The following is a 25,525-nucleotide window of genomic DNA, read 5'->3' on the forward strand; positions in this document are numbered from 1 at the left end:
CGGTGCTCTCAGAGGTCTCCATCACGACCTGAGTAGGGTGGGCCTTGGGCTGGGTGTGTCCCACACCACAGAAGCAGGGTAGTGAGGGTGCTGTGGGCACAGGGCTGGTCTCCCCAGGGTGGCCTGACATCCCGCTGGGCCTCACTTCTGAGCCTTTGCCCCTTCCCCCTTCCTCTCAATCTGTGGCCTGCCGGGACGGGGCCACTTTTACTCATTGGCTCTAGACCCCGGGTGGGAGGTGGCCTGGCGTGGGGGCGCCCATCGCGTCTCTGGGGCTGGGCTGGCCCTCCGCTGACACGGCCTGTCCTGTGCTGCCCTCTGACTTCCCTGCAGTACGTCCGCCTCTCCCAGGACACACCCTCCAGCGTGATCTATCACCTCATGACCCAGTACTGGGGCCTGGATGTACCCAACCTGCTCATCTCCGTGACAGGTGGGGCCAAGGACTTCAACATGAAGCCCAGGCTGAAGAGCATCTTCCGAAGGGGCCTGGTCAAGGTGGCCCAGACCACAGGTAGCCTGGGGGTCGCACTCACCTGGTCCGTGCTGGCCCACGCAGCTGCTGCTTGGCTTGTTCGTGGGGCCGCCAGCCCTAGCCAGCTCCCCATAGCGCCATGCCCTAGCCATGCCATGCCCTAGCCAGCTCCCCATAGCGCCTGTGCGCCCACAGGAGGCCCGAGTTAACCGTGAGCTAACATGGTGGCAGCAGGAGGAGGCGGAGGCCCTTGTGTTAGTTGTGGGATGTCAGGGAGGGTCTCTGTTGGCCAAATCCCTGTGACCTACCTGTCCGTCCACATCTGGGGAGGAGGGGCTGTAGGAGAGCTGATTGCCTTGGGGTCCCCTGTCCCCCATGCCGCGTGACCTCCACGGGAGGCGGCCCTTGGCGCGCTCTCAGAGTGACGCTGGAGAAGCAGCCGAGGTGCCCATGGCCTCCAAGGGGGTGCTACCCTGGGTGGGTTGATAGCGGGAAAGCAAGAATCCTGGGACTGCGTGAGACGGGCCACCCAGAGGACACTGACTGACCCTCTTTCTAGGACCTGGTGAGGGCCACACCCTCCGTTTGGTCCTTGACCCAAAACGGGCTCAGTGTGAGTCTTCCCGGGCCCATGTCTCTTGGGGTTTCCTGGCTAAATGTAGCCAACCATCACCCAGGCTGTGACCTTGGCTGTGAACCCATTAGGTGCTCACCTGTCCCCCAGGTAATCATAATCGCAGGTGACACTTTTACCACATCTTGATGGTTATCTTTTGCGTGTTTAATAGCAATGTCCTTGCTGCCACTTCCCGGCCCCAAAGCCAGCACCATGGGTGTCAGCCTGTTCCTATGGCAACACCAGGCGTGAGGGCTTCCAGGCACCGCCTCCGTGTGGGTGGGGGTGGAGGGGTGGGGTGGAGGGGTCGGCCTTGCCCCGGGGACTGGCAACCCACACAGTGAACCTCACCCTTGGCTTGTATTCCGGGGACGCAGCTGCAGGTCCGGGGCTGCAGCTCCACCCCGCGTCTCCCCTTATCCAGGACACAGGTTAGGGGAGCAGACCCCACTGGGGATCCGCTTTCTCGTGGCAGGAGAGGTGCTGCAAGAGCAGCTGGCACTGATTCTCAGCCCCAGGCCTGGTGCTCATCCTGCCCGCCTGCCGGTGCGAGCCCAGCGGGTGCCCGGGTCCGGCCGGGCAGGGAGGCAGGAAGGGTGTGCGCTGGGGGGCTGCGGGCAGCGCGGCAGGGCGAGTCGGTCAGGGGCAGGGGTTCGGCCCCCCACCCCCAGGCCCCAGGAGCTGAGGGGAGGAAGGGACGTTTAAGTCTTTAGAATTCAGACAAACGTGTGCCCGAGGCCAGGACAGAGAAGCTGCGGGGGGGGGGGGGGGGGGGGGGGGGCTGCAGGCGGGGAGCCTTGGGCCCTGGCGCCCCGCCGTGAACACAGAACCACAGTGTGGCTTCCTCCGCGGCCCTGGTTCCGGGCCTCACACCTACTTAGGAAGCGGCCGCCCGAAGCACACGGGGCTGAGTGTCAGGCTTGCACGCGGCAGGTGCACACCTCTGCCCCCCTCCCCTCTGCCCAGGGGCCTGGATTATCACCGGCGGGTCCCACACGGGCGTGATGAAGCAGGTGGGCGAGGCGGTGCGAGACTTCACCCTGAGCAGCAGCTACAACGAAGGCGAGGTCGTCACCGTCGGCATCGCCACGTGGGGCACCGTGCACAACCGCGAGGGCCTGGTCCACCCCTCGGTGAGCTCAGCGCCCACTCCTGGGGCGGGCCGTGGGGTCAGAGGAGGTGGTGAGTAGGATCCCGCCAGGTGCTGCCCCGGACGGGCCGCCGTCTGGACCCCGGGGTGTGATGTCGCCTGCGTGTGTGGACTCGCCACGCTGGAAAGCCAGTGCCTGTCGTCCAGCACGCGATGGTGGGACGGGCATCACGGAATAGCTGCACGTCCTCATTCCAAGAGGGGGACCGTGGCAGGAATAAGGGGGCCCGGGTCCCAGGCGACCTCCAAGCCCGGCAGGGAAATCCGTTAGGTTGACACGAGGCTCTGTCCTGTGGCCTCCCCTGCCCCCCGCCCCAGGCCGCTGCCCCAGGGACCATCATGCTCTGCTCTTGCAGGTTAGCCACTGTCTCCCGCCCGTAGGGGCTTGGGAGTCTGACATCCCGTCCCTTTGGTCCACGTTAGCTTCTGGGGACACAACAGTCTCTCCTTCCCGTGCGTGTCCCTGGGTTGGGGCGGGGGGCTGCTGTGGCCACAGTGCTCTGATCTCCACCTTCACCATCGCCGGGCCCTCCTCTTGTAGGGGATCCCCCTCTCCTCCCCGTTGTGAGGACACTGGGATGCCTCTCTGGGACCTGCCTGGCCCCTTGAGGAAGATCTTCCCATGTTACGGTCCTTAGCTTTAATCAGCTCTGCTGTGGCTCTTTTTCCAAATAACATAATATTCGTAGGTCCTGGGGATCAGGACCTGGACGCCCCCTTGCCTGGCATTCGAGGCGCAGGACGTCCCGTCTGTCTGTGTCCCCAGGGCAGCTTTCCTGCTGAGTACATCATGGACGAGGAGGGCCAAGGGCACCTGACCTGCCTGGACAGCAACCACTCCCACTTCATCCTTGTGGACGACGGGACCCACGGCCGCTACGGGGTGGAGATCCCCCTGAGGACGAAGCTGGAGAAGTTCATATCGGAGCAGACGAAGGAAAAAGGAGGCGAGTGGAGCACGTCTTTGAGGGCTTTCGGGGCAGAGCGGGGGCGGGCTGGCCAGGGGGTCTGGGGCACAGCCGGCCGTGACCAGGATGTGAACAGGTGCGGGGCCGGGGGTGCCCTCAGACACACCTGGATTCCTTCCCAGCATCTCTTTGCACTTGTTCAACAGGAACATCTCTCACCTGGTTTAACCGGTGGGGGGAGGTGGGGGCCAGCCCCCGCTTTTCTGCTCTCTCAGGTCACAGAACCCCCGCAGTCACTACACCACGCACGGGCTCGGTTCAGAAATAAGGCGCAGAATGCGGCCCTGACATCTTTCCCCTTGTGGGCGAGATGGGGTGGACTCTAGGACTCAAGAAGGACGGACACAGGGATTCGCACACGATTCGGGGGGCGGAGAAGGGACCCGCAGTGGCAGGAGGTTCTGGCTCTGTGCCGTTGGGGGGCACTCCCTGCGGGTTAGGGTCCCCTGGAGGACCTGTCTTGATGGCACCTTACGCCCGCGGGCTTGGGCTGTCCCCCGAGGCGTGCCCGGGTCTGAGGGAAGCCGGCTGGTCGTGGTGGCCGGCCAGGGGGACAGTGCTGCCCCCCTCCCACCCCAGATGGGAGCACGAGGACGCGGCGGGGGAGCCATCCCAGGGCCCGCAGAGCGAGCAGCCTTGGGGAGCTGCTTGGTACCTGGTGCCCGTCTCCCGCCGGGTACTCCTGCCACAGCGAGGCTGGGGCTGGCGGGAGGTGGGCCAGAGCGCCCAGGTGGAGTGTCGAGCCCCCGTGGCCCCTAAATCGGGGTTCCGTGCCTCGTCCCAGGTGTGGCCATCAAGATCCCCGTGGTCTGTGTGGTGCTGGAAGGGGGACCCTGGCACCCTGCACGTGAGTACTGGTCTGGCGGGGGGCCCTGGGGCCAAGCTCTGCTCAGGTGGGGCTGCTGGCCCGACGCCCCTGGCCCGCATCCCAGCGGGGTCACTGGTGGGGGGCGGGGGCAGGAGCAGGAGGTGGGTGTGTGGCAGGGCCCCTCCAGGGGTGGTGGGAAGGCGGCCCTCCAGGGGGTGCCCTGCGGTGGGGGGGTGTGCAGGCTTCACCCTGGGTGGCCGGGAAGAGGGGCGCCGGGTGGGGGGACTGCAGCCTACGATTGGGGCCAGATGGCTCCGCTTCCAGGACCTGCAGGGCGGCCACCTGCGGCCAAAACCTCCCGGGAAGGCTTCATGGGGTGGCGGCCCTCAGACCCCACCCCAGCCCCCCGGGACAGGCAGCCGAGTGTAAAGCAGGCTCCTGGGTGGTTTTAACACAGTCCCCGGAGGACCCACTACGGCGTGGGGTTTGCCTTCCTGGCAGAGCGCTGAGCCACTGTGGTCTGGTGGGGGCAGGATAACGTCACAGCCTGCACGGGTGGGGCAGGAGGGCGCCCCGGAAACGTCCGTATATGTTCAGTGCTTGCAGGAGGATTCACGGGCGGGAGGGCCCCCGCGGGGGCGGGATGGGAGGGGACCCGAGGGGGGTGAACAGGAGGCGACCCAGGGGACAGACGGGAGGAGACCCAAGGGACAGACAGGAGGGTGCCCAGGGGGATGGACATGAGGGAACCTGGGGGGACAGACAGAAGGGCGCCCAGGGGAACGGACAGGAGGGCGCCCAGGGGGATGGATAGGAGGTGATCCGGGGGGACGAACAGGAGGACGTCCAGAGGGACAGATGGGAGGGTGCCCAGGGGGATGGACAGGAGGGGACCCGGGGGGATGGACGGGAGGGGACCTGGTGGGACAGATGGGAGGGCTCTGAGGGATGGACAGGAGGAGACCCGGGGGGATGGATGGGAGGGGACCTGGGGGGACAGATGAGAGGGGACCCGGGGGGATGGATAGGAGGGGACCTGGGGAATGGACGGGAGGGCACCTGCCCCCCCCACACATGGAGCACATCTACATGGGGCCCTGCAGATGGCACCCACACCTGCCTCCTTGGCCCGGGGGGTCCCGAGTCCCTCCCTGAAAGTGACGTCACCAGGTGTCCGGGGCTGTGCCCTGGTGGTCCTGTCCCCCTGGGACGGGCAGCACTGGCTCCTGCAGATGCTCCCGGGCCGCAGCGGTGCAGGGTCTCAGCGGTGCGGGGGTCACGGTCCACCTGTGCCGTAGGCTGGAGGGAGCTGGCCAGTCGGGCGCGCGCCCCCCGCCGTCAGGGTGAGCCCCCCTTGCCCCACCAAGCTCCATGTTTTCTGTACGTTCTCGGGGGCCCCGAGGCCCTGAGCCAGCGCCGCCGTGAAGTCCCCGGTGCGGGGGGCGTCGGGGTGGGCGGGCGCGGGGCTCAGGGGCGCGCTCTCTTGCAGACCATCTACAACGCCATCACCAACGGCACCCCCTGTGTGGTCGTGGAGGGCTCGGGCCGCGTGGCGGACGTCATCGCCCAGGTGGCCGGCCTGCCCACAGGGGAGATCACCATCGCCAGGATCCAGCAGGCGCTCAGCGTGTTCTTCCGCGAGATGTTTGAGACCCTCCCCGAGAGCAGTGTCGTCGAGTGGACCAAAAAAGTGAGCGAGCACACGGGCCCGGGGGTGGGGGGCATGGTCTGTGGGGTCATGAGGTGGGGGGCCCGGGGTAGGGGGCAAGTGGTGGGGGGTATCACAGAGTGGGGGGCCATGGGGGGGCACAGGGGTGGGGGACCCTGGGGGGTGAGGGGCATGGGGTGGGGCCCGGGGTAGGGGGCATGAGGTAGAGGGGCCCGGGGTAGGGCGCATGGGGTGGGGGGTGTCACAGAGTAGGGAGCCATGGTGGTCACGGGTTAGGGGGCCCTGGGGGTGAGGGGCATGGAGGGTCACGCGGTGGGGGGCTACAAGGGGCACGGGGTGGGGGGTCACGGGTGGATCATGGGGTGGGGGTCACGAGATGGGGCATGGGGGGTCATGGGGTGGGGGTCACGGGGGTGCATAGGGTGGGGGGCCTGGGGGTGAGGGGCACAGGGGGAATGGGGTGGGGGACATGGGGTGGGGGGGTCATGGGGCGTGGGGGGCCCTGGCTGACCCAGTGGAGGGCGGATGCGGGCGTCAGCACCTGCTGGGGGCTTAGGCCCTGCGGGGGCAGCAGCGCTCACTGGGGAGGGGGCGGGCGGGCGAGGTTCTTGGGAGCTCTCTGGGGACACAGTGATCCCCAGGGCGCTTCCTGTGGTCTCCGAGCCACTGAACGTTGCATACCCGTCCTTGCGGCGTCTCCGTCTTCATGGCCTGGGCAGTGGGGAGGCGAGGTGGTGGCCGCGGCCGACAGGCAGGCGGGACTCGCACCTGGGCTCTGGCTGCGTGTCCGGGGTCTGTGGTCCTGCGGGTGCCCTTCGAGGAGGCGGGGCCCTGCTTGTCCCCCAGACCTCAGCGGGCGGTGTTTGTCGCAGATCCAAGACATCGTGCGGAGGCGGCAGCTGCTGACCGTGTTCCGCGAAGGCAAGGATGGGCAGCAGGACGTGGACGTGGCCATCCTGCAGGCCTTGCTGAAAGGTGAGGGCCGGGCCGCCCGGGGCGAGAGGGAGCTGTGCAGCGAGGGTCCCCGGGGCCCTGGGCTCGAAGGGGCGGGACACGGAGGCCTCGGTCAGGGGGTGGACCGTGCTGGGCTGGGGCACCGCGGCGGTGCTGGCGGTTTGGGCTCCTTTCTGTACCTTCCCTTCTTGCTGGAACCCAAGTGCAGCCGCGTGAGGTGGCTGCGGTCATCACGGCCGCGCGTGCCGGTCCCGGGCTCGGAAGGGCAGCCCTGACCCCCGTGCGTCCTGCCAGGCCTGCGCCCCGCTGGCCCCCACACCGCAGGGACCCTCCCGGACACTAAAGCTCTGCAGTGGCCGGGCCTGGGCCAACCGCTTGGTCTGCCCTCTGCCCTGCGCCCCTGGGAACGGCAGGTGCCCCATCCCTCCCGCTGGCGCCCACAGGGATGTGGGTGTCCCCGATGCCAGGAAGCCTGGGTTCTCCCCGCCGGGCGCTCCTCACCCTCGAGGCACACGGGGCGGCCCGGCAGGAAGCGCTCGCAGGAGACGCTCAGACCTGGGCTTTGCTCCCCGCCTTCTCCTGACAAAACCTCCGAGAACCAGCGAGACGGTTAAAACCAGGCCCAGGGGCTGCACGTGAGGACGGCTGTCGGGGGCCACAGGGGACCGGGAAGAGCCGGTTCGATAGCATCGGAGCCGCCCTCGTCCCCGAGTTGCCCACCAGCAAGGACACAGGGTGGGGGTGGGGGGGAGCCGGCGTGCACATCCGCGTGACCACAGGGTTCGACGGTCTCCTTCACGGCGCCTGACGCTCCTGTTCAGAGACGGGGCGGGAGGGCGTCTGTCCCTTCCTTGCCTTTGGTGAAGAGAGACAGTGGGTCGCCCGTGTCTGGTGCGATCCCCTGGAAGGCGGTGACGGGGGCGGGGGGCTGAGCGTGGCCATCCGTGCCCCGAGCTGGAGAGGGATGGACCCCTGCCCACGGCCAGGGCGGACCCCCACGTCTGTCTCCGTGTGCTCTCAGGGTGTCAGGAGGGGGCGAAGCAACGCCACGGATCCTGGCTTCTCCTGGGGCGGGCGCCGGGCGGGCAGGGGGGCGCCCAGTGGGGATGGTGATGGAGCCTCGATGGTGTTGGGTGTTGGAAGTCCTCACTTCTCGCTGGTGGTGGTGGTGACGCAGGTGTAGACGGCAGCCAGAGCCCAGGCAGCGACCTTAGGGCTGTGCCCTGTGGAGCCCCGCGCCCCAGGAGGGAGGCCGCCTTGCTGGAGCCCGGCTCCGGCCCCGGCCCCATGCTGAGCAGCCCCGCGTGGACACGCCAGCCCGGGGACAGGCCCCAGCTCATCTCTGGAGCCCGCGTGGAGCAGCGGGTTCTAACCGGTTGCTGGGGAGAAAGGCAGTGGGGCTCCGGGGGGAAGGGCTGTCTCTTCATCGTGTGACTTTATGGGAAAACAGCACAAACACATGGACGTGGTTTTGCAGCGACGACCCCTTTTAAAAACCACCTGTACTGAGGGACGGCTGACGTAGGGGTAACGTCCCCATCCTGGGTCCCCGCGGCGGGCCCCTTAGCAGGTGCACCCACCCCAGAGAGCGGCAGCCCCCCGCCCCCCAAGGCTCCCTGTGCCTCTGGCTGCCCCCCGCCCCAGGCAAGCGTCTATGCACCTTCTGCCCTTATAGACGGCTTTACCTGGCCGTCATGGGCCAGGCTCCGAGCGCTTCTGCACCTCCCTTCCCGGGCTCTGTGCAACAGCTGGGAGGCCCTGGCCCGTTGCTGCACATCCCAGAGCTCTGCTCCTTCCCACCGTCAGTGTCCCCCGACCCGCGATCCCGCCACCGCCGCCGGGCTTCCCGCCCGCCTGGCGCTACACGCGCAGGCCGCCTCCACCGTGGGGTGGTCGTAACTAAGGCTGCTCTTATTCTCCTGGGTCTTCTCGTTTCTCTTGGGGCCACATGTAGGACTGGAGTTCCTGGGGCTCCATGGCACACGGCGGGTCAGCTCTATAAGAGAGCCCAGCTGTCGTGCGGCAAGCTCGCACCGCCCTCCCCCGCTGCCGGCCGCGGGCTCCAGCGCCCCGTGGGCTCCAGTGCTCGGGATGGCCCGCCGTCCCCGGGGGTGACAGGTCACAGCTCAGGGTGGTTTGAATCTGCGTCTCCCTGATGGCCGCTGACACCAGCGGCTCCTTGGCCGGGTGTGTGTCCTCCCGGGGACAGGCCTTTCTGGTCTTCTGTCCACGCTTATTTGCTTATGTGCCTCCTGGTTTTGGAGCAGGAAGAGTTCCTGATGTACTCGGACACAGATCCTCTGTTACGTCCACGTGACGGTGCCTGGCCTACTTTGCTCTTCCCTACAAGGTGTCTCTGGAGAGTGGAAGGCATATATATATTTTTTTATTTTAAAGATTTTATTTATTTTTTCATGAGACACCCAGAGAGAGGCCGAGACACAGGCAGAGGGAGAAGCAGGCTCCATGCGGGGAGCCGGTTACAGGACTTGATCCCGGGACGCCGGGGTCACAACCTGGGCCAAAGGCAGACGCTCCACCGCTGAGCCCCCCGGGCACCCCGGAAGGTGTATGTTTTACTGGAACTTAATCGACCCATTCCATCTGTAGGGCTCATGTCCTTGGCACCCCGAGAAATCCCTGCCCGCTGCAGGCGCAGCCTTTATGCTCAGGTCCCCATAGTGCGCCGCACGGCGGCCTTTGCGCGTGCTGTCAGGAAGGGGTCCCCGTTCCTTCTTCCCTCCCCCCAATAACAGCCCAAGCTTCCAGCTGTAAAGGCAGCGAGAGCGCAGAACCTGTTGGCAGGACGCCCGTCGTGAGAGCCCGGGCCAGCCCGCGGCTTTGCACTCAAGGTGGGAAAGGGAGTTGACGGCGTGGGCGGGTGTGAGTCTCGAGTGTTCGTGCACCTGCCGGTCAGAGACTGTGTCTCCCTGAAGCTTAGGGGCCGTGGGGCTTGACCAGCAGGGGGGCGGGCGGGCCAGAGCCATGCCCCAACCTCGGAGGTCCTCTGGCGCCCGCACCGCGAGGGACTGTGCGTCCGTGAGGGGGCGGGGGGCGGGGGCTGGGCACGCTCCTGGGTCGGGGTCACCGAGAGCCCAGGGTTGGTGGCCGGTGCCTCCTGCCTGACTCCAGCCAATGGCAGGGCAGCGCCTCTGGGGCCCGGGCCGCAGCCCCCCGACGCGAGTGCTTTTCCCTGCAGCCTCTCGGAGCCATGACTACTTTGGCCACGAGAACTGGGACCACCAGCTGAAGTTAGCGGTGGCGTGGAACCGCGTGGACATCGCGCGGAGCGAGATCTTCTCCGACGAGCGGCAGTGGAAGGTAGGGCTTGGCGGGAGCGAGGGGATCGAGTCCTCGATCCTGGTAGGGAGCCCCCCGGGGCAGCCTCCCCGCTTCCCAAGGTGGAGACGATGCAGTCGGCGTGTCGTCGGGGCTGTCGGGGCCGCGTGAGGCGTGCGCCCCCACGGTGCTGTCTCTCAGCCCTCAGAGCTGCACCCCGTGATGATGGCAGCCCTCATCTCCAACAAGCCTGAGTTCGTGAAGCTCTTCCTGGAGAACGGGGTGCGGCTGAAGGAGTTCGTCACCTGGGACACCCTGCTCCACCTGTACCAGCACCTGGACCCCTCCTGCCTGTTCCACAGCAAGCTTCAGAAGGTGCTGGCCGAGGAGCCCGAGCGGCCGGCCTGCAGGCCCGCCCCCCGCGTGCAGATGCACCACGTGGCCCAGGTGCTCCGGGAGCTCCTGGGGGACTTCACGCAGCCGCTGTACCCGCGGCCCCGGACCGGCGAGCGCCCGCGGCTCCTGCTCCCCGTGCCCAACATCAAGCTCAGCGTGCGTGCTGGTGGTTGTGGTCCCAGCCCCCCTGGGCCTGCGCGGTCCTTCGTGCTCCCCCCACCTTTTTTTTTTTAAAGAAATTATCCTTTATATTTATTGGAAAAAAGAAATATGCTCCCTATCGTGTCTGCTGGGGCCGCCCTCACGAAATACTGTAGGCCGGGCGGCTTCGAACCACAGATGGTGGGGCTCCGGCAGTCTGGCGGCCATGGTCCCTGGGGGCGGGGGGGGGCGTCCGCGGGGCTGGTTTCCAGCAGGGCCTCTCTCCTGGCTTGAGCACGGCCGCCTCCTTGCCGTGTCTACGCATGGTCTGTTGGGTGTGCACGCAGAGAGATGCCGAGAGCGAGTGTCCGTCCCTCGTACGGGGAGCCCGGTCCGATCAGATCAGGACCTTAATCACCTCCTTAGACGCCCCGTCTCCAAATACAGTCAGTGTAGGAGGCGGGGCTCTGACATACAAATTTGGAGGACGCGATCCAGCCCGTCCTCCAAATTCAAACGGTGCAAGAGCTCACGTATGAGGAAAATGCCCTCCCTCGTGCCTCGTACCCCCGAGTCCACATGGTCAGGTCAGCGGGGCCCCACCACATCCCTGTGCGGGTGCCCAGCACGTGCACTGCAGCCGGGGTGACGTCATTTTTCGAGCCTCTGTCCGTACTCAATGGGAATCCCGAGGTGCGAGGCCAGCCCTGCATTTATGTCAGCGAGTATCCACCTCCCAGTTCTTGAAGCTCTTACAAACGAAGCCCAGGTGCTGAGTTTTGAGAATTTGAGGTGTTCTCCTTCTTATTTAACCTATGAATTTGCTGAGTCGCTTTAATGGACTTCCTGATGGCGAAACACTTCTATTCCTGTTTTGATCTCAACTGGATGGCCGGGCGACACGTGGGTAGTGCGGTGCTGGGTTTCGTGGCCCATATTTTCAGCACTTTTTTTTGTTTTTTTTTGTTTTTTTTTTTTTTTAATATGATCGATCTGCAAATTCATATAATTTAACATAATTTAATATTTACTAATGGCTCTTTGACAACCAGGTTGCAGAATTCTATTTTCAGCACTTTTAATCGTGGTGGTGTCTTGGGGGCTGTCTTTGTCAGGTTCCGGCAGCAGCTTTATGTCATTCTTATGAAAACCACCGGAAACCTGCCTCAGTTCTTTGCCCGGGAAAAGTTCACGCGTCTGAAACTCACTGTCCTTACGAGCCCGGTGGGCTCTCCTGTGTGTCCATCGGGGCTCAGTGCCTTTTTTGGGTGGTAGCTCTGAGAACACTCTCAGTTTCTTTTCTGACAATCTCTGGATTTAGGTTTTCTTTGTGTTCCATGATGAAATTTGGGTTTGTTTTCTTTTTCTGGTAGAAAATTGTCCACTTCCTTGAGGTTTTCAAATTCATCCATTGTCCCAGGTGAGCTACGATGACCCCTGAGAAAGACGTGGTTGTGGCTTGGTTTTCTACATTCACAATTCTGCTCTTCTCGGTCCTAGTGCATTTAAGATAAACCTTTAAGAGGATCCAAAGTGGAAGCTCACCATTAACCGCGTCTGTAGTTTATTGAGTTTATCAACTAATCTTTTTATTTTTTAATTTAATTTTAATATTTTAAAAGATTATCTATTTATTCATGAGAGACCCAGAGGGAGAGGCAGAGACACAGGCAGAGGGAGAAGCAGGCTCCATGCAGGGAGCCCGACATGGGACTCGATCCCGAGTCTCCAGGATCACACCCTGGACTGAAGGCAGGCGCTCAACTGCTGAGCCACCCAGGTGTCCCCTCAATGAATCTTTATAATATAAAGACAAGCCTTCAGGAAATTTCTAAGGTCGTAGAAAGTGGAATTTTGTGTGTGGTGTGGGACATGCGTTCTCACTTCTGGAGGTTGTTTCCAGCCTGTCTGAATACATGTTCACTTATTGATCAGCCAGGAAGCTGGCCTCCCAGGTCACTGTGTAAATCGAGGGTGTCTGGGGGCGAGGTGTCCTCCTGCTCACGTGTCATCCTTGTGTGTTTGGGCTTTCTCGGTGGCCTCCTCTGCAGGAGACACCGTGAGGATTCCCTAGAGGAGCTCACAGCCATGAATCTATAGTGGACTCTGTGCTAGAAGTTGGCCTCATAGAAAAAGGCTTTGATGCCATCAGACGAGACTAAGGAAACTCAGGGTGCCTGGGGTGTAGACGAGAGGCTGCAATCGTTGGTGAAGGTGTTAGCGGGGCACCCCACTTTCTGAACATCTCTATGTGTCTCCAGAGTGATGGTTTTAAAACTCCAGCGTGCATGAAATCGGTCCAGGGTGTTGTTGAAAATGCAGGCCGCAGGGCTCGCCACCCCCCCCCCCCACCCGGGGACAGTGGTTCTGGGAAGGCGTGGAGCTGGGCTCTGGGCGTGCACCCCCACCAGGCCCACCCGGGGATACTGAGGCTATAGTGAGGACCTAGGAGAGGTTCTGAATGTCCACTGCTCACCAGATGCAGGGAGTGAGTCTCCGGTCCCTCTACAAGCGTTCGTCAGGCCATGTGGCCTTCACCATGGACCCGGTTCGTGATCTTCTCATTTGGGCCATCGTCCAGAACCGTCGGGAGCTGGCAGAAATCATCTGGGCGCAGGTAACTGGATCCGTCTCTCAGCACGCATGGCTGCGTGTGGGCCAGCGATGGGGCTCCAGCCAGGGAGGGAATGTGGCCAGGAAGCCCAGTGCCAACGGCAGGTGGAAGAGAGGAGCCCGTGGCCTTGCAGGGGCGCCGTGGGCCTCTGGGACCCCAGGAGGGGCCCCAGGGGCCCAGAGAGCTTGGCTCAGGTAAGAAAATTTTCAGCAGGTGCACGGTGTCCTGCAGCTCTGTCCAGGGCTGAGGCTTGGCACGCCCGCACAGCTGGTGGAGCCCCCGTCCTCGGCCCGCGCGGGTGGGTTCCGGGGGGTTGGCACCCAAGCTGTGGCCGACCTGGTCAGTAGAGACTCTGTAGGAGGTGCCATCCCCGGAGGGCCTGCCTGTCTGTCTACTGACCATTGGGGTCTCGACAGAGACCATCTGTGGCTGACACGGGGACCAGGCCCCAGATGTGCCCTGCCCTGAGCCCCCTACTAGGCTGTCCGGGACCCCGAGCCCTCAGCGCCCTCGCCACTGGGCTATGGGCAGCCTCATGGTCACGACGGAGGGCGTGCCAGGCCCAAGGCCCCCACACGTGGGGCTCCTCTACTTCTGGCAGATTCTCTTCCTAAAGGGAAGTGAAAGAGTAGTTTTCCCCAGCATCTCTGGAACCTGGGACTTGCAGGGCCCCAGGGACGGGGTACCCGAGCCTGAGGGGGGTTTGCGTGGACCTGATCCTGTTTCTGCCCCTTAGCCCCGTGCCTGGGGTCGACCAGATGCCCAGGCAGTGCTGGGCCTCATGCTGGCAGGGCCATGCAGGTGGCCCGTGTCCAGTCTGTGCTCCGGGGGGGGGGGCGGGCAGCAGCCCACTGGCCAGCTCAGGATCCCCTCCTGATTCGGGGCGACCCAAACGGTTTATATGGACCTGGCGGCCCCTGCTGTTGTGAGGCCCCTGTTCTCATCGCCCCGGCATGTGTCGGGGGCTCCTGGCTGGACTGTCCCTGTCCTCACCTGTGGCTCCCCTGTGCCCAGAGCCAGGACTGCATCGTGGCGGCCGTGGCCTGCAGCAAGATCCTGAAGGAGCTGGCCAAGGAGGAGGAAGACACGGACAGCTTGGAGGAGATGCTGGCGCTCGCCGACGAGTGTGAGCACAGAGCCATCGGTGAGCTCGGGCGCGGCGGCCGGGGACGCTGGCACACTCCCCCCGTGCCCCCAGGGCCCTGGTCCCCGGCCTCCGCCCCTGCTCCTGCCCGGCCCGCGCCATGGGGACGAGCCGCGCCCTGACGCTGCCCCGGGTCTGACTGGGACCCTGCTGCTGTGACGGGGACCTTCCTTCCGCCAGGGGTGTTCACCGAGTGCCACCGGAAGGATGAGGAGAGAGCTCAGAAGCTGCTCACCCGGGTGTCAGAGGCCTGGGGGCGGACCACCTGCCTGCAGCTGGCCCTGAAGGCCGAAGACATGAAGTTCGTGTCGCACGGAGGCATCCAGGTGACCCTCTGCGGGCTCGCTTGCTGGAAGCGCGGCGGGGGGCTGCGGTGCGGACGCGGCCTCTGCCCACCTGGGGGCACGCGGGTCCCCGTGCTGCGGGCCCTCGGGGGCCTGGGGACCCTGCCGGTGTTCCTGCCCGGGAGCCCACGGTCCTCCTGCCCCCCGCCCCGGAGCCTGTCCCTCAGCCCTCAGATGGGGCCCGGTTTGTGCTGTGCCTGGGCGGGCCCCTTGCTTGGGGGATGCGGGCTCACCCCAGGGGCGCGGCCCAGGGTACCTCTGGGCTGAAGCTCCCCGTTGCCCACAGGCCTTTCTAACGAAGGTGTGGTGGGGCCAGCTGTGCGTGGACAACGGGCTGTGGCGGGTGATCCTGTGTATGGTGGCCTTCCCGCTGCTCTATACCGGCCTCATCACCTTCAGGTGCCAGCGCTGCCGGGTGCTGCTCAGGGGCAGGGCCTGGGCTGCCGTCCCCAGTGTGCCTTGGGGGGTCACTGTCCTCGTGGGTGTCACTGGCTGCCAGGAGGGTAGAGAAGGTGGGCAGGAGGGGAGGGAGGGTGCCCCCGTGCCGGGCACCCACTGTGCTGAGCACCTGCTGTGTCCAAGCACCCACCGTCGGGGGAGCACCTGGCCTGCATCATCACCCACCTTACAGTGAGCACCCGCCCTGCCCCGAGCAACCACCCTGCCCTGAGCACCCTCGCTGCCCTGAGCACCCTCCCTGCCCTGACGCCTGCCCTACCCTGAGCACCCACCCTGCCCCGAGCACTCACCCTGCCCCGAGCACCCTCTCTGCCCTGAGCACCCTCGCTGCCGTGACACCTGCCCTACCCTGAGCACCCCACCCTGCCCCAAGCACCCACCCTGCGCTGACACCTGCCTTGCCCTGAGCACTCACCCTGCCCCGAGCACCCACCCTGCGCTGACACCTGCCTTGCCCTGAGCACCCTCCCTGCCCTGAGCACACTCGCTGTCCTGACACCTGCCCTGCCCCGAGCACCCACCCTGCCCAGACACCTGTCCTGCCCTGAGCACCCATTTAGCCAAGCATTCGTTTCAGTCCTAGTGAAACCAGAGCCCAGGCTCTCAGGGTCCCCCCTTCGGTGGAGCCGTCTGGTGGCGCCGTGTGCGTGGCCGCGTGGGCAGGGTCAGCGGGCTGCACGGATACAGGCTGTGTCTGGGGCTTGTGTCTCTGCCATGTGACACGAGCACAGGGCCCCAGTCCCCGGGGGAGGCAGAGGTCCCTGGGGCTCTCAGCCCCCGCCGCTCCATCCCGCCGGCCCCGTCTGCCTGCAGGGAGAGGAGGCTGCAGGCCACGAGGGGGCTGCTGCGGGTCCGCGCCTTCTTCAATGCGCCTGTGGTCATCTTCCACCTCAACATCCTGTCCTACTTCGCTTTCCTGTGCCTCTTCGCCTACGTGCTCATGGTGGACTTCCAGCCCACGCCCTCCTGGTGCGAGTACCTCATCTACTTCTGGCTCTTCTCGCTGGTGTGCGAGGAGCTGCGGCAGGTGCGCCCACCGGCCCCCTCGCCCCTTCCCCGCGTCCCCGACCCGCGTGACCGGCCCCTGGGACCTGCAGCTGGCTCGTCCATGGGGCCAGGGCTGCCGCAGAAGCAGGCGAGCCGGGGTCCCGGGGAGCTGGCTGGCGGGACAGAGAGGGGGGACGCCCCGACAGCATGCGCCTGCAGGTTGGGCAGGGCTGTGGCGGGGCAGGGGCGGGCTCGGGCACCGGGGAACCCCCCCTGTAGCTCTAGGCCTGGGGATGGACCCGCGCGCCCGGCCTCGTCCCCCCGGCCCCCCCACTCGCTCTGGGGAGGGAGCATGTGGACAGCTGGGGTGGCGACGGCGCGGACGGGCCCCCAGCCCTGTCTCCTCGCAGCTCCTCTACGACCCCGACGACTTCGGCCTGATGAAGGTGGCTCTCCTGTACTTCAGCGACTTCTGGAACAAGCTGGATATCGGTGCCATCCTGCTCTTCGCAGCTGGCCTGAGCTGCAGGTGCGCGGCCCCCGTGCCATGGCCCCCCGAGCCTGACCGTCAGGCCTGGGACTGTTGGGGGGCACAGGGGCAGGTGCGGAGCTCCCTGCCCCCGGCCGGCCCTGCGGCCCCCCGCCCTCCTCTGCGGCCGCGGGCCACCCCACTGTCCATCACGCCCTGCCGTGGCTTCCCGAGGGGCCGGCGTGGCCTGCCTACCCTGCCCAAGGCTGGGCTTTTGGACTTTTCTGAAGACCTCATGGAAGCGCTGGCCCCTGACCCCCCACCCCATGCTCAGTGCTTGGGGTCCAGAGGCCTCCGGAGCCACAGGCGCACTCGGGGGCGGGGGGCGGGTGGGCAGCTGGGACAGGCTCCGGGCGCGGCGAGCTGAGGGCCCCTTGATCCCGCCCCGGGCCAGGCTCATACCAGGGCTGCTGTACCCCGGGCGCGTCATCCTGTCTCTGGACTTCATCATGTTCTGCCTCCGGCTGATGCACATCTTTACCGTCAGTAAGACGCTGGGGCCCAAGATAATCATCGTGAAGCGGATGGTAAGGGGACGAGGGGTCCTCATGCTGGTTGCAGGTGAGGTGCTCCAGGCCTCGAGCACACCTCTGGGTTCCCGTGTCCTGCTTCCCTGGGGCCCCCACCCCCCGCTCGCCGGTCCCAGGTCTTTGCCTGTAGGTCACCTCTTCCAGGCGGCCTCCCCTGACCCCCACAGCTCCTCCCTCGTCCCTGCTGCGGCTCCTGTCGCTCCCCTGCCCTGTGGGCCACAGTCACATCCAGCCCCTCCTATGCATACCCCGTTAGGATACGGGGCAGGCCCGGGACTGTGGGCCCAGCGTCCCTGCCCTGGGTGTCGGCAGCGGCAGCTCCCTGCATGGTGGAGCGCACAGCCCGGGGGTGTTGGGGGGGCAGGGGGAGCATGTGGGTGCGGGTGGCTGCAGCTGGTGCCCCCCTGTCTGTGCAGATGAAGGACGTCTTCTTTTTCCTCTTCCTGCTGGCTGTGTGGGTGGTGTCCTTCGGGGTGGCCAAGCAGGCCATCCTCATCCACAACGAGAGCAGAGTGGACTGGATCTTCCGGGGGGTCATCTACCAGTCGTACCTCACTATCTTCGGGCAGATGCCGGCTTACATTGACGGTAGGACGGGGGGGTCCTGACAGCCCCAGCAGGGGTGCCTGCGAAGCTCACAGAAGGATGGGGGACAGGGGGTGGGGGTGGCAGCCCCCCAGGTGCCGTGCGGCAGAGACAGGTGTGTGCGATGCTTGGTTCAGGGGGGTTGGCATCAGCGGGGTGCGGGGGGGCCTGAGCTGAGATCCAAGGCAGGCCAAGGGTGTGGCCTGGGGCTCTGGGGCACCAGCTGACCCCCCCTACATGCCACCCTGTCCCCCCAGCCTCCTCTGGATGGGGACAATCCTTTTTGTATACTGAGTTTTTTCTTTTCAACAGCTTCATTGGGGTATAATTCACGTACCATGAAGCTCCCCTGCGTAACATGTGTGCTTTAGCAGTTTGTAGACCACTTGCGGGATTTAATTTTAGAACATTTGCATCACCCGCTAAAGGCCCCATTAGCAGTCACTCCCCATCCCCCCGACCCCAACCGTCAGCGACTTTCCGTTTGTACAGCGTCCACTTTCCATTCGTACGATTTGCCTTTGCTGGACGTTTCGTATAAATGGGACAACGTGATATGCAGTCTTTGCGTCTTGCTTTTTCTTCGTGTAATGTCCCCGAGGCTCATCCATATTGTAGCCTGCATCCATTTTTATTCCCTTTTATCGCTAAATAATATTCCCTCATGTGGCTAGAACGCATTTTGTATCTGCGTTTGTAGGTCGGTGAACATGAGTTGCTTCTACCTTTTGGCTGTTATGAATGACATCGCCACGAACAGTTATTTATAAGTTTTTAAATATGTTTTTGTGTGGGCATATGTTTTCTTCTGTCTCGGATATGTACCTGGGGATGGAATATGTACCTGCTGGGGTGTATACCAAGTCTGTGTTTAACTTTTTGAGAAATGGACAAACTATTTTCTTTTTTTTTGTTTTGGGTTTTTTTTTTTTTTTTTTTAAGACCTCAACCTGTTTAAGACTACATTTTTTTTGGTATTTTTTTTATTGGAGTTTGATTTGCCAGTATATAGTATGACACCCAGTGCTCATCCCATCAAGTGCCCCCCCCAGTGCCCGTCACCCAGTTACCCCATCCCCCTGCCCGCCTCCCCTTCCACTATCCCCTTGTTCATTTCCCAGAGTTAGGAGTCTCACGAACTATTTTCTATGACAGCTGCCCTGCATTTTACGTCCCTGCCAGCAACGTATGTAAGGGCCCCACTTGCCACGTTCTCTCTGGCTTGTCGTTGTCTTTGCTTCTAGCCATCCCAGCAGGTGTGAAGTGTATCTCTTTTTGGCTTTGATTCACATTTCCCTGATGGCGAGTGATGTGGAGCCTCTCTTCATGTGCTCCCTGAGTCATTTGTACGTCTTCTCTTTAGAAGCATCTACTCCTCTCATTGGAGTAGACCCCATTTCTCAAGGGAGTTATTTTTCTTTCTTATTGACTTGCAAGAATTCTTTACATATGGACACCAGTCCCTCTCCTATATGTGATTTACCAATATATTCTGCGGCTCATCTTGTCACTTTCTTGATCATGTTCTTTGAAGCACGTAAGTTTTTAATTTTGATTAAGTTCACCTTATCAATCCCTTTTATCATTTGCGCTTTTGGCGTTGTGTCTCAGAACCCACCGCCTGACTCAAGGCCGTGAAGACTTCTGTCTGTGTTGTTATTTTAAAAGTAACAGCTTTCGTTCTTACTTTCGCACTTCCGGCTACGTAAACTAATTTTTTATACAGCGGGAGGCAAGGGCCATTCTTTGGCACGCAAATTTCCAGTTGTTGGAGCACCATGTGTTAAAAAGACGATTCCTCCCCATTGAATTGTCTTGACCCCCTTGTGAAAAGTCGACTGACCATTATTAATGAAAGGGCTTATCTATGGAGCCTCCATTCTGTTCTGCTGATCTGTGTTCTTGTGCCGGCACCACATGGCCCTGGTGAGTGTAACTTCATAGTAAGTTTCACAGTCAGGACGTGTTGTGAGTCCTTCAACTCGGTTCTTCTCCAAGATTGCTTTGGCTTCTGGATCCCTTGGGTCCACATCAGTTTTTGAATCAGCTTCTCACTTTCTCCAAAAGCCATCTGGGATGTTGGCTGGGAGCATGGGATGCCTTTCCGCTTATTTAGATCTTTAATTTCTTTCAGCAATATTTTGTAATTTTCAGTGTATACGTTATGCTGCTTTTGAGTTCATTCTCAAGATTTTTACTATTTTTCACGTTATTGTAAATAGAATTATCTTATTCAATTCATTTTTGGGTTGTTTATTGCTAGTGTATAAACATGCACTACATTTGCCTGTCGATCTTCTATCCTGAAAGCTTGCTGAGCTTCTTTATAGCTCTCATAGGTTTTCAGTGGATTCCTCGGGATTTACTATTAACAAGATCATGTCCTCTGCAAATAGAGATGCTTTTCCTTGTCCCTTTCCCATCCGATGCCTTTTATTTCTTTTTCTTGCTTCATTATCTTGGCTAGAACTGCTGGTGCAGGGACGCCTGGGTGGCTCAGTGGTTGAGTGTCTGCCTTTGGCTCAGGGCGTGATCCTGGGGTCCTGGGATCGAGTTCCGCATCGGGCTCCCTGCAGGGAGAATAAATAAGTAAAATCTTAAAAAAAAAAAAAGAAGAAGAATAAGAACTACTGCTGGTGGAACATTGAATGGAAGTGTTCAAACATCTGTATGTTGCCCCTGATCTGAGAGGGGGAGCTTTTCAGTCTTTTACTATTAAGCACGATGTTCACTGCGGGTTTTTGGTAAATGTCCCTCACCAGGGTGAAGAAGCACCTCTGTCCCTAGTGTCTTGAGTGCTTTTATAATGAAAATGTACACGATTTTGTCAAATGCGTTTCCTGCCTCTGTTGAAACACTCACAAGATTTTTGTTCCTTATGCTATTAATACGGTGTGTTCTGTTCACTGACGTCCAGGTGTAAAACCAGCTGTGCATTCCCGGGATACACCCCACCAGGTCGTGGCGTGTAATTCTTTCTATGTGTGGCTGGATTCGATTTGCCGGCATTTTGGGGAGGGTTTTTGCATCTATGTTCATAAAGGGCATTGACCTGTAGTTTTGTTCTTGTCTGGTTTTGGTATCAGGGTGATTCCGGCCACATAGAACGTGTGCAAGATTCCCTTTTCCTTCATATTTTGGAAAAGTTTGGGAAGGATTGTTTTTAATTCTTCAGACGTTCAGTAGAATTCACGAGCGAAGCCATCTGGGCCTGAACTCTTCTTTGCCTGAAGTTCTAAGTTCTAGCTTTGATCTCTTTGCCTGTTAGAGGTCTGTTTGTATTTCTTCTTCACTCACTTTCGGTGTTTTGTGTCTTTCTGGGAGTTTGCCCATTGTGCTAAGCCATCTGCTTCATTCGCACCCCGTTCTGTAGTGTTTCCTTACGGTTCCTTTTATTTTTGTAGGGTTGGTGGTAATGTTCTCTCTCTCGTTTATCACTTGAGCAACTTGAAACTTTCTCCCCCTTGATCAGTCCAGGCGAAGGGTTGTAATCTTCTTAATCTTTTCCAAAAACCAGATTTTGGTTTTATTGATTTTCTTTGTTTCTTTTGTGTGTGTGTGTTTTTTAATCATCTCTCTTTAATTTATTTGCATTCTGATCTTTCTCCTTTCCTTCCTTCTGCTTCCTTTGGGTTCAGTTTGCTTTCCTTTCTTTGACCGAAGTGGAAGGTTGTGTTACTGACTTGAGCTCTTTCTTCTCCTTCCCAGTGTAGGCTTGCGGGGGGCGGGTGGTTGGCAAAACGGGCGCAGGGCCGTGGGAGCGCTCACCCTTGGAAACAACGTCAAATCCGAGGTGAGTTGGACAATGTTGTCCATAAGCCCACTTCCCAGCGTTAACGGCCGTTAACACCTGCCTCTCGGTGTGTCTCCTTGGGAGCTATTTGATGTACAAGCTGGACGTATATTTATGTTTTATTATCCTCTGTGCCCTTCCCTTTTCGACGCATGTGGGACCACACTTTAGTCTGTACGCCCTGTTGTGTGGTCAGCACGTTGCCTGTGCTGCAGGGTTCCCTCCCCCTGCCCTCCCTTCTCACTGTGGTAGTTGTTAACTTTCTCCGTTCCACTTCTCTCCCACAGCACTGGGCTCCCCGTGGTTGGGGCCTGAATCACCCGTCCTGTGCTGGCTCCTGCCCAGGGCCCAGGAAAGTGCCCTGGAGGGGTCGGCTGGGTGCTGGGACTGGTGCATGCTCCAGGCTGGAGTGCAGGTCTGGCCCCTGGGCCTTCCCGCTTCCCTTGGCCAACACACCTCCTGCCCATGGAGGATGCTCAGGTGTAGACAGCCGCCTTCTCTGGGTCTGAGCTGATAGCTGGGGTCACCCCGTGTGGGGGCGTCCAGGCCCTGGGGATGCTCATTGTCCAAAGGGCTCTTGCGACTGTGTGTGGCTTTCTTTGTTCCCTGTGCAACCCCTGCCCCCAGGTGTGAACTTCAGCCTGGACCAGTGCAGCCCCAACGGCACAGATCCCTACAAGCCCAAAGTGCCCCGAGAGTGATGCCATCCGGCACGAGCCTGCCTTCCCCGAGTGGCTGACGGTCATCCTGCTCTGCCTCTACTTGCTCTTCACCAACATCCTGCTGCTGAACCTCCTCATTGCCATGTTCAAGTGAGTGCTGCCCAGATGGGGGCCCAGTCTGCGTGGCCTGAGCGAGTCAGGGGTTCTGAAGCACCTTGCTCAACCCAGTGCATGGCCTCCGTCCCCGGTCCCTGCTGCGCCTGTCCCGGGCATGGATGTGCAGAGGCCATCCATGGGCTGGCGGTTCACAGGGAACTGAGCCTCCAGGGGGGCCTGAGGCATAGCCTCGCATAGGGGTGCAGCCTGGACTTCCGCCCGGGGCTCTCAGGAAATACCCGAGGTTCGCTCAGCTTCTGTCCTGTTGGAGAAAATATTACATTATACAGATTGTTCATGGAAATAAAAAAGATCCAGGGGGTGAAAGCTTTCTATGCAGACCTTTCATTTTGCAAATAAAGGACCTGGACTTTGTGAGGCAAAGGGACTTGGCTGGGGTCATCTCGAGATGCAGAGGAGCGCGTGCCAACTGCTAGCTTCTTTAAAACGCTGCTCTTCCCATATGGGAGGACCTATATCCATCCTCCGTGTATAAAGCCCAAGCAGGAGCAGAGTAGAGGTCAGCGGTGGGACCACGACCCCGGCCAGGACCCTTGTGTCCCTGGTCTGGGCAGCCGTGTTTCTCTCCTGCCCCCCGGGGGTCTCTCTCCGTCTGGCACTGGGCAGGCAGCCGAGGCCCATCTGCTGGAGGACAGGTGTGCGCTGATGAACCTCGTCGGCCCCATGAAGACACTGTCCCTTCTACGTGTCAAATTCAGATAAACTCTACTTAGACTTAGATACCAGGACGCGGTCCCCTCCCGCCAATCCCCCGCCTTGTTTCATCCGCTAACAAGACGCATAGACTAAGATCTAGGTGTCCTTTCTTCTCCCCTCGGCTCCCAGGGAGCTCAGAACTCCGCTCAGCTGTCTTCCTCGGCCGCAGGGGACTGCCATCCTGGGTGGCGTGCATTTGCGCTCTGTGGGGGCCCAGACCCCCCAGGCGGTGCCGTGGGCGGTTCCCCATCGCTCCCCGTGCCTCCTCCTGCCGGCCTTGTGTGACCCGCGCCCCTTGCCTCCCGCCAGCTACACGTTCCAGCAGGTCCAGGAGCACACAGACCAGATCTGGAAGTTCCAGCGCCACGACCTGATAGAGGAGTACCACGGCAGGCCCCCCGCGCCGCCCCCCTTCATCTTGCTCAGCCACCTGCACCTGTTCATCAAGAGGGTCGTGCTGAAGATACCCGCCAAGAGGCACAAGCAGCTCAGTAAGCCCGCCCTCCACGCCCCCAGCGTGCTCTCGGCTGTCTCGGGGTGCGGTCGGGGTGAGCATGGCTGCTCCTTCTAGAATCCTCGAAGCTCAGAGGGCTGAGCTGACGCAGACCACCCAGGTCTCTGAGGGACCCGCAGCCCCTTAGGTGGGCCTGGGGTGGGTTCTCTCTGCAGTTCCTCCCGCCAGGGCCCCTCCCAGTCTCCCTCATCCAGTGTTCGGGTCCCTCCATCTGCCCCCTGCCCCCCCAGAGACCAAGCTAGAGAAGAACGAGGAGGCCGCCCTCCTGTCCTGGGAGATCTACCTCAAAGAGAACTACCTGCAGAACCAGCAGTACCAGCAGAAGCAGAGGCCGGAGCAGCAGATTCAAGACATCCGCGATAAGTAGGCGAGGCCGGGGTGGCCCATGGGGCAGCCCACGGGGCAGGGAGACCCTACAGTTCCAAGTGGTCCTCGGGACATGCCCAGCTGGGGGAGGCCCAGGCACTGGCCCCTGCGTGGGAACCTGCATCCTCCTGCTGACCCATGGCCTTCCCTCTGGGTCCTTGGGGAGGCTGGCCCCCTCGGGTGGGGAGGAGGGTGACGGTCACCTGCACTGCAGACAGGACTGAGTCCTGACTTCCTCAGGGGCCGGGGGTGGGAAGCAGAGGGAGGGGTGGGGGTCTGTGGGAGGCCCACCTGGCCAGGGAGGGCGAGCTCAGTGAGCTCCCAGGCTCACGGCCTTGCTGCAGCTCCTGTGGGGACTGGTGGCCCGGCCTGGAGCTCCGGCTCGCCTCAGGGCCCCCCTCCCACTTCTTTCTGGTGGGAGGTCCGTGCTGCTTTGTCTGTCCACCCCACCCGGATGCCCCGATGGGCGGGAGGACGTGGCCCTGCTGTCAGTGCGTGTCTTGCGGTGGGCCAGGAGGAGGAAGGGGCGATGGGCCATGTGGCTATACCAGCTCCTGCTCCTGGTGCAGTCCCCTGGGCCGTGCATGGAGAGGGGGGTGCCCTGGGGCCTTGGGGGAGCACCCAGAGGGTGGGCCCCCTGCAGCCAGGCCAAGTGCACCTCAGAGCCGTGCGCCTGCCTTGCTGTGCCTCTCGGCTCATCCGTGATGTGGAGCCAGTGATGGCACTGCTTCCAGAACACACGGGAGGGTGCGCACACGCACGTCCTGGCTGGAGACACAGGGGATGATGCCCTGCACTGGCCACCTTCCCTCCCTGGGTCAGGTGACCATGGTGCACCACGGTGCACCACGGCCCCACAGCCCCGTGGCCGAGCTGAGCCCACCCCCCTCCACCCACAACGTGGGGCAGGGTTTGATACAGAAGAGCATCCCGTGCGGGTGGTACTGGGCACCCTGGGCACAGCCAGGCAGGAGAGCCCGGACGCGGTCTGGCCGTGGGATTACTCCCGTCAGCGTGGCAGGCCGAAGCTGGGTGAAACTCCCGTGTTGTAGCAAAATGAGACCAAAGCAGACGTTCCCCAACCAGCCGCGCGGCCCTCGCCGCACCCAGGGTGGCCCAGAAGCAGCGCTGAGCTCGGTGCTTCGCCTCTGGCAGCCGTGGGCAAACCTGGGTGAGGCGGGTCTCGTACCTGCACCTCCCGGCCAGGGAGGCCCCTGCAGGCTGTCAGGTGGCCGTGTGAGCCGGGGTCACCCACTCGCCACGGGATCGTCCACGGGGTAGGCCGTGGTCAGTCTGTGCAGCAACGTGTGTTGTAAATAGCTTCAGAGGAAAGGGAAGAGGCCTGGAGCTAACGGCTAAGCCCAGGAGGCTGCTGGGTCTGGTGGGACTTGCACCCGCAGGCTAGCGCCGCAGTCCCTCGGCATCCGGGCCCCTGGGTCGGGCCCGGCTGGGCTCAGCTGCGTGCTCTTGCAGGGTCAGCACCGTGGTGGACCTGCTGGAGAGGGAGAGCCTGAAGCAGTCAGGCCTCGTGGAGCAGAGACTGGCCTCCCTGGAGGAGCAAGTAGGTTCGGGGCCCGGGCCTCCGCTTCTGGGTCACGGGCTGGACAGGCCTGGGGTCAGGGGCCGAGATGATGAGCGTGCTGGGGGAGCCGACCAAGAGAAGAGCTCG

At 62.0% G+C, this 25,525-nt stretch overlaps 1 protein-coding gene across 1 annotated transcript in view; it reads left to right on the forward strand.

Moving 5' to 3' along the window:
• The window catches only part of TRPM2 (transient receptor potential cation channel subfamily M member 2), a 47,894-nt gene that overhangs the window by 12,595 nt on the left and 9,774 nt on the right, over positions 1-25,525 (forward strand). Inside the window, 22 exon segments of the mRNA XM_038581622.1 lie at positions 334-514; positions 2,058-2,224; positions 3,008-3,188; positions 3,994-4,040; positions 4,042-4,056; positions 5,507-5,707; positions 6,559-6,661; positions 9,840-9,961; positions 10,121-10,471; positions 12,936-13,073; positions 14,085-14,214; positions 14,395-14,540; positions 14,845-14,957; positions 15,831-16,044; positions 16,415-16,533; positions 16,928-17,060; positions 17,480-17,651; positions 22,069-22,121; positions 22,123-22,253; positions 23,286-23,467; positions 23,721-23,853; positions 25,330-25,417. Of these exon segments, the coding sequence (XP_038437550.1) occupies positions 334-514; positions 2,058-2,224; positions 3,008-3,188; positions 3,994-4,040; positions 4,042-4,056; positions 5,507-5,707; positions 6,559-6,661; positions 9,840-9,961; positions 10,121-10,471; positions 12,936-13,073; positions 14,085-14,214; positions 14,395-14,540; positions 14,845-14,957; positions 15,831-16,044; positions 16,415-16,533; positions 16,928-17,060; positions 17,480-17,651; positions 22,069-22,121; positions 22,123-22,253; positions 23,286-23,467; positions 23,721-23,853; positions 25,330-25,417 (3,120 nt within the window).

Source organism: Canis lupus, chromosome 31 (genome assembly GCF_011100685.1).
Source record: "Canis lupus familiaris isolate Mischka breed German Shepherd chromosome 31, alternate assembly UU_Cfam_GSD_1.0, whole genome shotgun sequence".
Lineage (NCBI taxonomy): Eukaryota > Metazoa > Chordata > Mammalia > Carnivora > Canidae > Canis > Canis lupus.